Source organism: Dasypus novemcinctus, chromosome 11 (genome assembly GCF_030445035.2).
Source record: "Dasypus novemcinctus isolate mDasNov1 chromosome 11, mDasNov1.1.hap2, whole genome shotgun sequence".
Taxonomy (NCBI): domain Eukaryota; kingdom Metazoa; phylum Chordata; class Mammalia; order Cingulata; family Dasypodidae; genus Dasypus; species Dasypus novemcinctus.
The window spans coordinates 29,856,979-29,875,037 of NC_080683.1; the positions used below are offsets into that span (position 1 = coordinate 29,856,979).

At 35.9% G+C, this 18,059-nt stretch overlaps 1 protein-coding gene across 9 annotated transcripts in view; it reads right to left on the minus strand.

Annotated features, from left to right (window-relative positions):
- Positions 1 to 18,059, minus strand: part of LOC101417339 (dystonin) — a 486,360-nt gene that overhangs the window by 90,912 nt on the left and 377,389 nt on the right. For all 9 annotated transcript variants that reach the window (XM_004465347.5, XM_071218526.1, XM_058306906.2 and 6 more), the window contains 6 exons: positions 17,791 to 17,853; positions 16,966 to 17,207; positions 15,945 to 16,074; positions 13,303 to 13,502; positions 10,916 to 11,411; positions 8,039 to 9,510 (listed from right to left, as the gene is read on the minus strand). In XM_004465347.5, coding sequence (XP_004465404.1) covers positions 8,039 to 9,510; positions 10,916 to 11,411; positions 13,303 to 13,502; positions 15,945 to 16,074; positions 16,966 to 17,207; positions 17,791 to 17,853 — 2,603 coding nt within the window. The remainder of the gene's footprint in view (positions 1 to 8,038; positions 9,511 to 10,915; positions 11,412 to 13,302; positions 13,503 to 15,944; positions 16,075 to 16,965; positions 17,208 to 17,790; positions 17,854 to 18,059) is intronic.

Consider the following 18,059-nt stretch of genomic DNA (forward strand, 5'->3'; position numbering starts at 1 on the left):
TCTGGATGACTGACTTTTTCTAAACCCTCTAGATCCTTACACAACTTCTCACAAGAAATGGCACTAATTTAGTCTACTTTATACTTTAACTCTGAATCATCAGCACATCATCCCAGCCTTAAGTAAAACTAGGAAGAGCAACATATAACCTCATATTTGAGGTGGTCAGTACATATTTTAAACCTGGTGGATAATTAATTCATAAACTCAACCATTCAACAGTGCTCACTATCTGTCCAAACAGGAGGCAACCGCTGTAGAAATGGTGGTGCACAAAAGACACGCAGCCATTCCTGCCCTTTTTAAATTACAGTGGGGAATATGGGTGAGAAAATGGGCACAAGCTTGGCATAGGGTGTGCTATGGGAAAATGCACTCTAGTTATGTTTAATTATATGCCATCTAGTTCATAACTGAATCCCTATTTTACTAAACCTATTTCAAATAATTTATTATGATCTGAGTCAAGTAAAAATTTGCACTATTAATATTACTTTGGAGTTTATGACAATAATTAATATATAACTTTGCTATTTGAAATCATGTTCCAAACTCCTATCTGTATAACATAAAAGAACTCATATTTACAGCAGTACTGGACTAATTTATTTTTCTTCCCAAATTTGGTTTATACAATTACTTAAATGTTATCATCTCTAATGCTAAGATAATCAAGATATATTAAACTGTGTTCATAATGAGAGAAATGTATAATGAATAAGATGAGTAAAGCTTTTCTAAAAAATATCAACACAATTATTTCATAGATACAGAAATCACAACGTTAAATGTTCTCAAAAATGTAATAGTACTTACGGCCTACTAGATGTGATACAGCTAAATTATCTTCTAAAGGAAGATGATTTTCGAAAAGTTCACAAACACTAATTGGATAATAAGTAAAACAGTACCACTTTCACAATTCATATATCTAAAGTTAAATTAAATCTTTCAAAAGGAAAGTTCCTGCAAAATCTTATATTACTGAGTAGAAAAATCTACTTCAAAGAAAAGTTAGAAGACTAATTTTATTAACTACTATAGGAGCTTTTAGAACGGAAAGATTTCTTGGAGATACTAAGAAATTCAATTCATGTGGGAGAAGTCTGTAAAACTAAATATAATATTATTCATGAATAGTGACAAAAGTATCCTCCTGTCCCAAAAGCTCCTAAACCTGGATTTGAAGCCAAACAAGAGATAGGTATTTTGTGCTGTGAGTACAAAATAGCCTTAGGGGCAGAGTTTCCATTGCTATTTTTCCCCCTAAAACAGATAACCCATTAGTGAATGAAAACCGAAAGCATCCTATGTTTATGTTTTCAAAATAATAAACTTCTTCTCGTAAACAGCTAAAGCTTTGGTTTTCAAGGATAATCATCAGGGTGAATATGCAAGAATTTATTTCACTGAAAAAAGGTATATTTAAAAGAAAATAGAATATTAATGCAGGACCAATCATAAAAATAATCAAACTGAGAAACACTTAATAGGCTTATTAATCTATCGTTAATTCAAAATAATAAATTTATTTTGGTAAGACATTTTAGGTAATAATTTTAAAAAGCACTTGTAATTCTTCCTGTCAGCTATTATAATATTAAACCTATGCTTTTTCCCTTCTTTGATGAGGATTTCAGGTGACAGTGATATTAAATATTCTATGTAACAGATGATCCTATATATAAATCTTACTAATTAAAATATGTCTATATAACTTGTAAAAGTTAAAATTTTTTAAAAAAGTCATCTAGTAAGCAAAACCAAAACACTTGTTAATGACCCCATTCAATTTCCCTCAGATAAACAAAAAACCAAAAAACAAAATAAACCTGAAAACACTTTTGATATGAAAATACTGACAAAAAATAATCTTGAAAATAATAAAGTTAAAATATGTGACAACAGGATTTGTAAGGACATTTTCTCAAAGTATCCCGGCTCTTGAACAACTCCAAAAGCTTTTAACTTAATTGACAATCATAACATTTACCCATCCTTGGCTATAATTTAATAAATGATTAGAGGCCTAGAAAAATGTCTACCAAATTACTTTATCAAGGAACCAAGGTATAATAACAAAGCAAATCCCTTCCCACACACCCACAAACACCTCTAAGCAACTTTCCATATTAGTAAAATAAATTACACAGGCCTCCTTCTATCAGTAGATCCTTTAATTTGGCTCTTTTTTTAATTGCTTAAAATGGCAATGTAGGCTTACCCAGTTTAAGACAACAGTAACAAAACAAAACCCTATGTTAAAAAATCTCTGGCCGGAACTGCCCTCAGAACAACCTACTTTAATTCTTCAGGCTTAAATGAACCCATAAAAGTCAAGAGAAGGTGTTGGATGTAATGGGCCATAGAATGAATTAGTCCCCAAACTGGACAGAGAACGCACACAGCTAAATTCCCTCATTGACAGTCTTTTCAGAGCAGGATGGTATATTACTTGAGTGATCTAGGAGAAGGGACATCTATCTTAGGGCATCCGTCTACCACATGGGAGGTCCGGGGTTCAAACCCCGCGCCTCCTTACTCGTGTGTAGCTGGCCCACGTGCAGTGCTGATGCACGCAAGGAGTGCCCTGCCACGCAGGGGTGTCCCCCGCGTAGGGGAGCCCCACGTGCAAGGAGTGCGCCCCGTAAGGAGAGCCACCCAGCGCGAAAAAAAGTGCAGCCTGCCCAAGAATGGTGCCGCACACACGGAGAGCTGACACAACAAGATGACGCAACAAAAAGAAACACAGATTCCCGTGCCGCTGACAACAACAGAAGCGGACAAAGATGATGACAGCAGCAAGTAGACACAGAGAACAGACAACTGGGGCGGGGGGTGGGCGACAGGGACGAGGAGAGAAATAAATAAATAAATAAATCTTAAAAAAAAAAAACTGAAATGGCTGAGACATGCGGTATTCACAATACAACATAGGAGGTCAGTTCCAATTCTTGGTATTTGGAGCAGTTTCTGCTTCAGCAGTGTTTCTCTTTTACTCAATGTATATGAGGCTCTTTTTTTCTCAAATGTTAAATGCCACTTGGATATAGTTACAGTAAAAAATGTGATCTTCCTATAAAGTCCACATTTCTAGTTATAATTTTTATAGTAAAACATTTTTCGTCTTTAAAAGTACCAGAGTAAAGTATCATACAATCCCATTGCTAATATAGTCCTATTAACAAAAATCTAGACTATTAAGAAATCTTTCCCCCACAAAAATGTCTTCTGCAACAGCCTTTTCTAATTTCCCCTGTCCTACACAAAAAATGGAGAACAATTCTTCATGGACCTTAGCATATCAAAGGGGCACATTTAAAAGCCACTATTAAAACATTTCTGAATGGTTTAATTTTATCTTTAAAAATATCGTGATATCCCAGAGGTTTTATTTTGGGGGATCACTTAATACTTTAATAAGAAATTTGGATAGTTATTTATTTCAGCAATAATATTTATAAATTATGCTCAATCCAACTGCCTGACTTCTCTAGTTCCATGATATTTGTCATTTAGTCTATCTACTATTCAAATAATGATTCCTGGGTTAAACAATGCCTTCTCCTTGACCAGTGAAAATTTATTATAGTGTAATTGGGCATGTGTTCTGGTCTTTGTCTCTGGTTTCAACTTGGCTTAAAAATCCTTGCTCAATGGAATGCTATTTCTATTTTGAAAATAAAAAGAAATCCTTGGTTCAGAGAGACCTGTACCACAGAGATGCAATCATTTGTGGGGACAAAATGAATTCCTATGGGGGAAGGAATAGAATAGCCAAAAATAAGCAGTAAGCAGGTTCAAAGGTAAGACAATTTACCATGGCCTACGTATGGGTGGGGGTGGTAAATTTACCCAGGATTTGATGGTATGAAGTTCACTAATCATTAGGTAGCGTTGATCATCACTGAAATCAAATCAATTCAATATGGTGCTAATGATTATTTCTTGATGATCAGAAGACCTGATTGGTTTTTGAAGACATCATAGGAATTACTGAGACTTTTTAAATGTATAAGTCAGTTACATATGTCTTTGGTAAATAAAAACATGGAAATATTAATATGTAATTTAGATTTGAAGATAACCTTGAGCTTGAGAGTCCTCAAACAGGAGGGGGTAGGGGAAACTTCCCTGGAAAGAACCAATGCACTAGAGATACACAGAATCTACTCTCTTCTTTACTAATGTATGCCAGTATATACAGAATTTATTTGTAATAGTATAGAAGCATAAGTAGAAAAATGGTAGTTTGTCAACAATAGGAGAAAATAACTTGCTCTTCAGACATCTTAGATCAATGGCTACTATTTTAGAAGTAATAAATACTTTCCATGTATGGAAAACATTAGTTACACAATCAAAATAGTCTCAAAACAACAAACTAAACAAACTAACAAAGAACTATTTTTGAACACTGAATAACTTTCACTGACAGTCAATTAGGACTTTTGGTTCAGAACAGTGTGTTTTAAAAATCATTATATTTAGGCTGGTATCTTAAACATGAATGAATTTTGTCCTTTCCAGGTAACCCAAGATAAATGTAACGGCTATTTCTTAGGTTAAGTTATAGGGGAAAAAAATGTTAGCAGGGAAGTCTGTCTTCCCTCATTTAAATAACCCATTATACTCCCTGTGGATTTAAGGCATCTCTATTGAGTTACACAATCAAAATAGTCTCAAAACATCAAACTAACATAAAGAGTTATTTCTGAACACTGAATAACTTTCACTGACAGTCAATTAGACTTTTGGTACAGAATAGTGTTTTTTTTTTTCTTATTGTATTTAGGTTGAAACCTGAATGCCTATTACTCAGTTTCAGTCCTTCTCTGAAGGCAATCAATCCATTTTATATTTAAAAATGTTTTAGGTTTTCATCTGTGACATTAGGTTAAACTGAATTTACCACCTAGATTATAGCTGAAACTGGATTATGTTTCAAAGTCTATAAATGACAAGAGTCCTTCAGTCAATCTGTGCTTCATTTTGAGGAATTATAATCACAAATAGTTTGCTACTAATGATTTAGTAATTAGCTTTTCCTTCAGTATGAATCATTCCACTAAAAAAATAAAACTTTCTAAAAAAAATTTATGTTAAAACTAATATTCAATGAAAGCCTAATGCCTCCTCAAAAACAAAACTAAAAATCTAAACAGTGAACAAATTAACCTACTACCTTAATCAAGAAAGATATAATCAATAAGACAATGCCTGGTTCCACCTCAGAAGTGGTAGCTTTAAGGGTAATCATCATTATCATTACAAGCATTACATAATATTAGTTTCGTAGACAATTTCACACACATTTATCTCAGTTATTTCTCACAATAGCCAGTTTTATAGAACACTTTCCTGAAGTGCGTGTTACTGGAGTTTTGGATTAACATGAACAATGACTGATTATTTGGACCACCAAAACAGCAAAGATAATTTGAAAATTTCTCAGAGAATATATCAGACGTGGAACATGATGAATAAAGTTGCCACAAAACACGGCATTGTTTTCATGAAAACATATAAGCTCTGACACTTATTACCTGGATGACCTTGGGCAATTCACTTAACTCTTTTGTCCTAAGTGGGGATACCAATTAGGACTACTAACAGGAGTAAAGGTTCAGAGTTTAAATTAGTAAACGCATGATAAATGTTAGAATGACTATTTTTTAGAACACACACAAATAAATGGAATTAGGGATTGTGTAAGCTACCATCTTTACTTATGTAATCATATTATTGTTTTTTTTAACCATGGCACTAAAATATATTAAATGCAGACAGATGATTTGCCCACGTGAAACCATTTTTTTTTTTTTTTTGGTCACTGGATTTCAAACAATGAAAACACATCATGATATTCTTTATACATAATATACGGAATTTCATTAAAAATCAATCAAGTGCTTCCAAAGCTATCAGAAAACAGGCAAACACAGCATGCCAAGGAGTCTATTTCAGGAGGAATTATTACTTTATTTTTCTTCACAATAAAATAAGACAATCTGTATAAATATTAATGATAATGAGTGCTTATTCGTGCTTTTCAGTTTGCAAAACACTTTCAAAGCAATGATGAAAAAGCTCCTATCTCTGGCTTTTCCTACTTTGAGAAGAATTCTCTGCATCGGTGGCTACTTTTTTCACTGGACACATGCCAAGAACACATGGGAGCGGTGTCTACAAACAGCAGCTCCAATATTATTACTTTTGCCCTTTTTTTTTTTTTACAAGTATTTAAAGCAGTGAAGAGAAATGAAGTCCTACTGTTTTCTCTATAAATTTTCACAGAAAACCTAAGGAAATGATGATGTTTCTCACAAAGGTACTGAGCATGATTAAATTTCATTAGTAAAAACAGTACTTGATTGCTGTCATTTAAGCAAGGGTGGTGACTGCTTTAAAGTTTTGTCAGGGCTCTACTGAAAATTCCTACCTTTTCTGTCTGAGGAAGAGTCACTTTTCAAGCTCTCTTGCAGCCTTTTAAACAGCAATTGCCACAGACTTTTCCTTTTCTAAAAGAAAATTCTCTTATATGAAATCTTTATTTTTTAAACCCCAGATACATGAAAATTTACAGAGTACTGAAGGAAAAAAGTCAAGAGTATGGTAGTTCCCTTCACCTTCAAGATTCAAGATATGAATCACAAATTCTTAAGTCCTGAAGGAACCAGATTTCAACAACACATATTAACTACAAATAACAAGAAAGGTAAGAAGAAGAAAAGGAGAAAGAAAAGAACTTATTTTTCAAATTCTGTGGCCTACATAATGCTACCCATGATAAGCAAAGGAAGCACTGTCAAATATAACAGGATAGAATCTGGAAGTTCATTTGATTTATATTCATTTATCATGGAAAACAAATTGTAGTTTTAGGAGTCCTACTTTATTTGATCTTATTTTATCTGCTATGCACCAATGGAGGGACACACCTTCACTAGTCTTAAACAGAAAACAAGCTATCCTTTGTGAACAGAAGAGGGTCCCTTGTGGGGAGTGGATGTTGTTCAAGAAGTTGAGCTCCTGCTTCTCATATCTGAGGTCCCTGGTTCGATGCCCAGTTTCCTCCTAAAAACAAACAAACAAATGAAAAAACCAATTCTCATTGGGGAGCAGATGTAGCTCAGTGGTTGAGCACCTGCTTCCCACGTATGAGGTCCTGGGTTCAATTTCTAGTACCTCCTAAAAAAAAAGGATCCCTGGCTACTGCAAAGATTTATATGAGTCCCATGTGGGAAATGCTTGCTATTTAGAACACTCTCCATCCACAGATGAACCTATTCTTTCTCCCTGTTTACATGGAACTTCCATTCTCACTATCATAAATGAGACCAAATCCATACAGAAACGTCTCCACCCTTTTTATTTAATGTTATATTCATTAAGTATGCATTGAGTGTTATCCAGTGGCAGACATTGTTTTGCAATGAGGAGTTAATAATTCAAATAGAAATAATTTACTCCTAATCCTATGGGGCACAAGCCCAAGATTTTTGTTTATAAATCCAGGATTATAACATGGAACTCTGCTCTGTCTTTAAAAAGATGAACTTTCGAAATTAAAAAAAAAAAAAAAATTTAGTTTACAGAAGAAATTAAATTAAAAAGGATGAGAAGACTATAAAAATGGTAAAAGCAGAAAAAGGCTATAATTCACCCTTAAAGAAAACGCTAGGAGATAAACATCAAGATAACAAGCTGATTATGCTGTGGACTGGCTTCTGCCGCAGAGTTCAAAGCATGGCTCAGGTCACTCCAGTGCTGAATGACATTAGAAACTAACTTCAGGATGTCAGCTTTAGGCTTGTGCGAAACTTTTTCAAGTACTCTTTTGACCTCATTGTTATCTTGGCCCTTGGCCCATTAGGGCACAAATTGCCAGTAGGCTTGGAAATGCCCTACTTGTTTGGGCATTACCCTTTAACTGCACATTCAGGCTCAAAAACTATATTTCAAATATTGAAAGCGGGCAATCTCCTTTCTATACCAATTATAATAAAATATCCAGTAAAAGTGAAGAATTCCCTACCTTGAATACATCAAGCTGCTGATTGATAGTCTCCGTTTCCATACCAACAGGTCCTTGTGACTCCTCATGTTCTTCAGCTTTCTGAAGCAGAGTAGAAAATTCTTTCAATTTGTTGTAGAATTCTTTGAGACGATCAATAGCTCCTTCAACCTGCTCTTCTCTTGTTTGTGCTCGGTCCAGTAACTTGTTGCATTGTTTGCTTAAAGCCTCCAAATCCCTTTTGATTCCAACAAGGTCAGGAGAGGTTTCCTCCGTGGCCAGCATCATCTTGCAGGTCTTATTGGCATTGTCATTGCTTGCTATGAGGGCTTCCAGTTTCTTCAGAAAGGCTTTAATAGCTTCCCTTTGCTTTTGCAATGTTTCTACATCTCTCCCCACGGGAGCCATGCTATCCAGTTCATCATCAAACTCTGCAAACTGAGAAAACATTTCTCGGATGGTATTCTGGAAATGCCCAATGCCCTGGAGCTTGGTTTCTAAGAATGAACACTTTTCATCAACCTGCTGGCTTAGTGCTCTATGTTCTTGAGCTAATGATTCCACTTGTAATAAGACATCAGAGGTTCCCTTTGAGTCTGAGGCTTCTACCACAAGGTCCTGTGCAAGTCTTTCGGTCAAATCTATCTGATGCTTCAAGGTCTTAAGTGATTTCTGCTGGGTCTGCAATATGGTCAGGTATTTGTTACTGAAAGCCTGGGGTCCTAGAGAATCATGGACATCCAGCTGCTCCTTTGCACACTGAAGTTGTCTTTCAGCTTCTCTGGAAACTTCTTGAAATTCTTTAAACTTCTGTGCCATGTTCTCCAGAAAAAATTTCTTACTGTGAAGTTGTTCAGTGACCATGTCTACCTTCTGGATCAGTGATTTATTCTCATCTGTAACAATCTCTTTATCTATCTCACAGACATTGAGTAAGCTATTGGCTGCATTGGTTAGTAATTCTACCATCCCAAAGTGTTGGTCCATTTCTTTCTGCAGAGACATTAACTTGGCAATAGAATTCTCTGTTTCGGTAGGATCCAAGCAAAACTTAATATTCTCCAGGTTGTTTTGACATTTGCCTATCCATGGCTGGAGAGTCTCAACATACTCTTTATACTTGAGGGCTTTTTCCAATGAATCTTTTAACTTGTTTTCTCTTTCTTTCACCTGTCTATTAAATCCATCCCAATCAGTTTTAATTGTGTTAAGCTGTAACTGTAAGGCTGCCTTCTCAGACCCTTGAGTTTTTAATAAGAGATTTTCTCCTTCTGCAATAGTTTTTTCGTAAATATTAGACTGGGCAGTCAAAGTTTTATTAAAGTCTTTCTGGTCTTTAATTAATAACTCTAAGACATCAAGTTTGGCTGATATTGGATGAGACTTGTTTTGTGCTTCTTTCTTTGTATCCAGCCAACTCTGAAAATCTTTAGACATTTGCTGAAATTGATAAGAGCTTGCACAGGCTGACTGAAGGTGCTGGACGTGATTCTCTAAAAAAATTAAATTACAGGTATGTTTATTTTACATATGTTGATTTACTCTATGAGAAGCCAAGAGAAAATCACCAAATAAATGCACAGAATTATAAAATCAAGGTTTCTAGCACTGTCTGTAAGAACTATATGTGAGCTTAAATTATTGACAGAAGCAGGGAAAGGAGCACAAGGCAGGGTCAACAAGAGAAGAATCAAGGGAAGAAGCAGGAGACAAATGAGAGGGAAAAAAATATTATGGGAAGGAAAAAATGCATGTAGGTACAAGGTTGTAAAGAGTAGTCACACCAGATACCACCTGCTGTGCTAACGTCACCTCCTTTCAAGTACGGGGAAGTGACGACTGTTTGAAGTTCTAGGTTGTGTTAAATAAATAATTCATCTTCTATCAAATGTTACTTTTCAAGTTCTAAGATGTTTGCATATCGTGGAAACAATATACTGCTTCCATGAATTGCATGGGTTTGGATGCTGGCTCAACCTCTTATGAGCTGTCAGACTCTGGGCAAATGGTTAAACCTTTAACCCTCATTTTCCCAAGTGTAAAATGGCAATTTTTAATAGTAGGTAACTTTTAGAGCTATTATGGGGATTGAAAAATAGTAGGACATGTAAGTCCTTAGCTTCACACCTAGCTCATAAAAGTGTTAGGAACACTGGTGGTAATAATAATAGTAACACTAATAGCTAACACTTATTGTCAATATTATATAAAAATAAAGAGTAAATTTGAAATGGTTTCTATGGTCAATAAAGAAATGCAATCAGTTGAAAAAAAACAATGCCATGAATATTTACTATGTGCAAGGTACTGTGTCATTTTTCAAACAGAACAAACATGGCAGTAAAAATGTACTCTTCCTTGACAGGTCCTGCTGAAGTGCAATAACTCACTACTGCTGCCTCTGATAAATATTTGCCCATCTGTCACAAAATTATGGCCACAGTACATGAGAGAGCAAAACAGTGCCAAATGGTTCTCTTTGACATGTTCCTTTATAAAAGTTTTCTGTGACAGAAATCCAAGTAACAGTATAAGAGAAGATGAAGCAGAGCCTTGTTAATAACTATAATTCATGTGTTTTTCTGGTAAAATAGGACTGTGTCACACTGAAAATGTCTTCAACCTTTTAAAAACACTATTCAGGTTATCAGAAATTTTAACGGGCCCTGGAATTTTACAAACAGCCAGTTATCTGGGTGGAATCACCCTAACACTGTGTGCTCATATGCACACAGAAGTGTTTCCTCTGCTCGTGGAATGAGCCTCCTTTCCATCTCCTCTCAAAAGGCAAAGATTCTCTTTATGGGTCCTGGATTACTGACAACATTTTGTAAATAGGGAATACAGAAAGCATATTTCTGACCAGGTAACATATGTAGTAACAGAAGAGAGACAAACCTGCTTTTTGTTCGATATCCTTAAATGACTTTAAGATGCCTTCTAGTTGTCTACTAAGCTCTGCTTTCAAGTACTCCTCTTTAACCAGTGCTGACAAATCCTCACAGAGTGCCTGGGCCACTTTTATCTGCTTTGTTTCCTGCTCTATTTCCTGCTTTGTTTTTTGGGCTGTTTCCAACTGCTGTTTCATAGCATCAGGGTGTGTGCTCACAGCCAGACTGCTGCTGAGTTTATTATCCAAGTCACTCAGTTTATCAGAAAGGCTTCTCAGCAGGCTTTGATACTGTGTGCTTTTAACAATGGCTTGGTCAATCCAGTCACATCTGTCACTCAATTGCCCTGTTAGGCTATCCCATTTTTGGGCCACAGCTGCCAGTTGCTCCTTCACAATCCCATGTAAAGAAGGGTGTTCACCAGGTCTGCTTAGAATGCTCTGACCAGCTGCTGTTAGCTGTTCATACTGAGGTTTCCGAGTATCGAATTCTTGCAGCAGAATCTAAAGTAATGAGAGTAAACATGCAAATAAATTATTGTTTAACTAGTTAATTACAGAAAACATAGCTTTGAATTTCTAAGCAATCAGAAACAGTACTCTTATTTATCTAGGTTTAGCTTTGGTTTTGAGTTACTATTTCCTAGTTCTCATTTTAAGGGCAGTGTAATTACCTTAAAACAATCCAAAGAGTAGTCAATGGTATCTCACAGAGATTAACACTTTGTCTAAAATAACATCCCCTAAAGGGGAAAAGGAATAGAATAAATACTTCTGTATTTGACAAAATTAAAAAAAAAAAAAAGAACAAAAGGAAATACTGCTATTGGACAAGTTCACTATCATACTAACACCTAATTTGGTTTTTTCCTACTCATATTTTTTTCTTTGTAGGATTTCTGAAATATCCAATAGCAGTTTATTTATTTATTTATTTTAAAGATTTATATTTATTTCTCTCCCCTCCCCACCCCCTGCTGTTGACTGCTCTTTTGTGTCCATTCATTGTGTGTTCTTCTTTTGTGTCTGCTTGCATTCTTGGTGGCACTGGAAATCTCTCTTTTTTTTGTTGCATCATCTTTCTGCGTCAGCTCTCCGCGTGTGCAGCGCCACTCCAGGGCGGGCTGCGCTTTTTCTGCGCAAGGCAGCTCTCCTTATGGGGTACACTCCTTGCACATGGGGCTCCCCTAAGCAGCGGACACCCCTGTGTGGCATGGCACTTCTTGCGCTCAGCAGTGTTGCGCGTGGGCCAGCTTACCACATGGGCCAGGAGGCCCTGGGTTCGAACCCTGGACCTCCTACATGGTAGGCAGATGCTCTATCAGTTGAGCCAGATCCGCTTCCCCCAACAGCAGTTTAAACCAAAGGAAGTGCATATTGATAATAGTGTTAGAATACATGAACTTATAACACATTGATTTACAAAGAGGTTTTTGTTAACACAGTAAGATTTATTGAGGTTTATAGTCTTTATTACAAGGATTTTACCCAATAAATCATGTGCTCAGAATGAACAGGCTCAACATGACTCTTTCTCATTACAGAATGAATGATCCAAAAATTTCCTACTTTTAGTCATATCAGATTTATCTCTGGGAGACTACTAAGACTACAGTTAATCATTACTTCCTCCAGAATATTTCTTTTTATCTTTGTTTTCATTTCTTTGAAATTTAAGAACGCACACATATATTCATATGCCATATGACTCTAAACTACCAAGACTGATTTGTATTTTCACCTCATAGAATCAACCTTACTGCTCTAAAGTTACTGCTCATATATAAAGAAATCTAATTGAAACCACAGTGGAACTTCTGCTATAAGTCTGATATGGATTTTCCCCCTTGTGGGTTTACCTGCTTTATAATGAGACTGATCTAACTAACCCCCTAGGTTTCAAGGTTCCCTCTATGCTTCCTTGTTCTTTTTCCACCTCTTATTTTGTGTCTCTCCCCCTCAGGGCTGTATTCCATGAGTTTTTAAAGTTTAATTATTTACTACTAGAATCAAAATGAATAAAACCTCAAAGAAGTAATTTCTAAACATAAAAACTATATACTAGCTTCTCACAAAAATGTCATTATTATAAAATAACATGAAAACTTCAAAGAAGATGCTTTTTTAACAGAGTCTGCAAAAATCATGTTATGACTGAAATTATCTGGGGACTTGACCTGCTCATGGGATCAAGAAGTCTACTCTGAGAAGTGTTTCATAGCTTTAGTTCTCAGGAGGTTTCCCACTAATCTCTTATGGGCATCTGAAACATTGCAAATACATCTCAAGGCAGATAAAGCACATATTGTCCAAAGCTAATGTATTCTTTAATGAAAACATCTGTCTTGTTAAGAAAAGTAGCTGCACATGAGAGAAATTATTAAGTAATACTCACCTGCACCTGCTGCTTTTGTGTGTTTAGCATATTTGGGTCAATTGACAAAGGTCCAAGAACACTGACCATCAGTTCTTTTTCCACAAGCCACTGTTTTAACTGGGCCTCTATGGTCTGGAATTGGGTTAGATTATTGGAGGATTCTTCCAGTTTTTGTCGTCTATCAACTGTTAATTGATTGAGTTCCTGCCACTTAGAATCTAAAAGAAAAAGGTAAAAGATGAAATTGGTGTTTTGCTTTTATGCAGTTATGACTATATCTTTGAAGACTAAGCTATGACTCAAAAATGATATATAATTGCTATCATTCCACCTTTACAATTCTTCTTACATAGTTGATTAAAGGTCTAACTTAAGAGAGTTAGTGTCATTTAATGATATAGATTTTATGGTCCTGGTAGTTTTGAGTTAACTGAATTATAAGAAGAGATAAATAACTTTGTATCTGATTTTAGAAAATATTGCAGAACATGGGATATTCCTTAAGGCAAACAGGATCCTGACAGTCCTCATTTCTTCTAAAAGTCCTATACAGTCAGTTTATTCCACAGTAAATTACCTATTTGAACAATGAATATTAATCCTTTTTCAATATAAAATTTTCTATTATCAGTTCTAGGTAAATGACTCCCAAATTTGCGTATCTAGCCCAAATAATTCTCTCCTATTCAAATCACACATCAACAACCAGTTGCTTAGAAGATTACATTAGGAAATCTCATAAACTTTAAATGCAACATTATGATACAAAGTTCACTGTATTTCTTTCAGAACTGGTGAATTTTTCTGACGTTTTAATTTCTTTCAGTGTTTGTTATCATCTCCCCCACAACACTGAGAAGCCATAATTCAGAATGTTCTTTTACATCTCTGATGACTCTCCTATATCTTTGGTCATAAAACTTAAACCCATTGCTTATATTCCCAGTGCTACCTGCCATTTTAGCCCTCATCTTTTACCTAGACCAGTGGTCCTCAAACTTTAGTCCCATTAGAATCACCTGGAGGGATTGTTAAACAAAAGATTGCTGGGTGCAGCCTCCAGAGTTTCTAATTCAGTAGGTCTGCATTTTGTGTTTCTAACAAGGTCCCAGATGCTGCTGCTGGTCCCCAGAGCACACTCTGAGAACTACAGACCTTGACTACTAATTTCCTAACTGATCTCCCCATAGTTTTTCGATAGTCTATTTGGTTATAAAATAAATTTCCTAAAAAATAACTTTTAAACATGTCACTTCCCCGCTTGAACCCTTCAATAACTATAACTCCTCACTATGTAAACCATAAAATCTAAAGGCCTTTGCCTGATAATCAGGGCTTCTCTCAACCTGGCCCTGTTCTTCTTCCCTTAGAGGGTTTGCTCTTCAAGATGAATCCTCCAGGGAAGTGGATGTAGCTCAAGTGATAAGGGCTCTGCCTGCCATGTGGGAGGACCCGGATTCTATCCCTGGGGCCTCCTGGTAAAAAAGAAGAAGAGAAAGCATGCCTGCACAGCAGCCAATGCAGTGTGCCGAGTGTTCATGTGGGTGCCTGCGTGGAAAGCCAAGTGCCCACGTGGTGAGCCGAGTGTCCATGTGAGTGCCCGTGTGGTGAAACAGTGCTTGCACGGTGAGCCACTGCCTGCGCGGTGAGCTGAGTGCCCACATGAATGTCCACCAAGCTGAGAGATCACATGGTGAGCCAGTGCCCGAGTGGCAAGCCATGTGCCCGTGTGGTGAGCCAGTGCCTGTGCAAGTGAATCACACAGGAAGATGATAATGCAACAAAAGAGAGACGAAGGGGAGAGACAAGGTGAAGCATAGCAGAGACCGGCAATTGAGGTGGTGCAATGGACAGGAAACCTCTCTCCACATCAGAGGTCCCCAGGATTGAATCCCGGTGAATCCTACAGGAGAAAGATGAGAAAAGAAGACAAAAAAAAGAGAAGCAGATACAGAAGATCACACAGCAAATGGACACAGACAGCAAAAAACAGCATGGTGGGGGAGGGGAAGGGGAAGAAAAATAAATGAGTAAATAAAGTGCATTTCTAAAAAAAAAAGATGAATCCTCCAGTGCAGCCCTGCTGATCTTACCATTATCATCCAAACACACTTCTGCTCACACAAGTCCCATGCCTGCTATGCTCTACCCTCCTATGCATATATCCCATCTCTTCACTCCTTCACAATTCCACTGGGTCTTATTCTCCACTAGGAAGCTTTTCCTGTTCTCGCCAACCTCAAGTCAGCATCCTCCCTAAAACCAGGAGTTACTAACCAGAGCATTTGGTCCAGTGCCTTAAACACATCAATCACTCAGTAAACATCTATGGATGGTTTGATAGTTGATCTGATAGACTGTTTTCACCCAGTCTAAAACACTAAAGCGAATACAAAAACATCACTCAGTGCACAGCATTTTATTAACTAGCATTTACCTCCTTCAAAAAATAAATTTAGTAACTGTTTTTAGCAAGAAAATAAGATATACCAACTCTAAGGCCAAAATGAAATGACACTTAAATACACAAAAATAGCTTTCTGAAACTAAAACCCCAAAATATTTTAGATTGTTGGATAAATGTTTTCTGATAAAGATTATGAAAAACAGAAAATGACTGAGCTTCTGTTCATGGACTTTGGTGTCATAATACAACCTACCTATTTCTGCCAGCATCTGCTTCCATTTGGGAGCCTCAGGAGTATCTGGGTTCTCCTCCAACAGCTCTGTCAATTTGTCTTTCAACTCTTGCACTTTATTTACATTTTGCTTCAGTTCTGCCTCAAATGACTAGCAGGGGAAAAAATAAAGTAACTATATTAAAGTATGTTGACATTAAAAACAAAAACACAATTATGATAGAGTATTTTTTTTCTCCAGCATGACCAACAGAGGAAAAAAGTCACATGCCCAAGTGGGTGATGATCTGGATTCAGGAGTTAATTACTTTCCTCTTTTTAGCTAATCTTCAACCATCTGGTGAAAGAATTCCACAAAGGAGGAATACTATAACTGTAGCAATTATGACTCCAAACCCCATTACGAGGAAGAACTTCATATTTTCTCAAATGAACCCCTTTAGAAAAAAAGACGGTGACATTCTGTAAACTTGTAATTAATAAGAAAAGCAGTGTTAACACAGGCTACTAGAATTTGAAAATCTATTAGTGGTTAGCACTTCTTTTTGACAACACTTTATAGAGTTCAAATAAAGGTTAGTACTTTGTAGAAATTTTTGCCATCATTGCTACCATGTAAAATCATTTCCCAACCTTGACATATGTAGAAAGGAATACCATCCATTAAAGAAAAGGCAGGCATTAGCTACCCTATTTTTTACTAGATAGGACAAATCCCTAATATACTTAGCCCTTAAATTAATCTTTTCCAATGGTTGACTGGTTAATATTCAAGACTTAAACTGATTTATAGCGGCAAAGTCATTTACACCCAACAGTTCTCTCATACTAATAATACCTTTATGGGAAAAAAAAAAAAAAAAGAGGTTACTATTTCCATGACTCTCTACAGGAAAGCACAATAAACACAAAACTAGCAAAGTATTTGCTTTACATTATTGAACTAGAGATCAGAAACAGGCCCCCTGACTACTAGGACTCAGTTCTAAATGCTAAATCTGTTCTCCTCCACGTCTTTAGTAAATGTACCCACAGAATCTACCTTATTCTGTGCAACTTGAGTCTTCACAGCTTCACTATCTGTAGGTGTAGGTGTCTGATGCCATTTTGTTGCCGTTTTGTTCATTTTTTGTAACCATTGCATCATTGCACTTGATTCTTCCTGAGCCTTTTGCAATTTGGAGAGTTTAGTATTCAGTTCAGCTATTTTGTCCTTGAGTAAGAGGCCAAGATCTTCATAACTGTGACTTATATCAGTCATATCCTTTTTAATGGATATTAATTCTAGGAGTAAGAAAGTAAAAATGATTCAGGGCTTTTAAAGATAGAGCTCTACAATTAAAGAAAGTTTTACATGATCATTCCTTCTATGTTCTCCGTATTAAGCCTACTACCATAAAGTCATAGAAATTTTAGAACTACAAGGTTAGAAAAATCTTATAATAAGAAATAATTTAGAAACACTGCCTAATACAAGTGAAATTAAATAGGCATCTTAAATGAAATAAAAACTAAAACCATGAAATACTGCTTAGTAATTCCCTAGGTGCCAAACTCAACAAGTGAGCTAAAATAGTATACTAAGTGACAAAATATCTCAAATTAACAAAAAAGAAACAAAATCAAGTGCTAAACTGAACCACTGGATTTCAATAATTTCAGATGAACAAACTCTGCATGGAATGTTACATAAAATATATTTAGGGACAACAGGAATATTTTATTGAATAATGCCATTAAATTCAATTTTGAAATTTCTATATAATTACTATTGGCCTCTAAAAAAGACTTTCTCTCTCTCTCAAAAAAAAAAAACCCAACCAATAAAACTACTTTTAATCAACAGGCATTTAATATTACTGTTCACCTTTATTTGCCCAAAATTCCTGAGTGTCTGTGGCTGCTCCTTCACCATTTAATATTACTCCACCTGCAAAAATATTAACATTGAAATAACCACAGATTTCCATAGCATTTCTATGTACTTATAGTGGGTGGTTTTAAATCACACCCCATAAATAGTAATCATTTAAAAATGCTAATCCTCTTTCAAAATATAAAATACTGATTCAACTTCAAAGTCAAGTGAAGATTGAAAACTTAACGATCTAAATATGTACTTTCTTCTTTGAAACA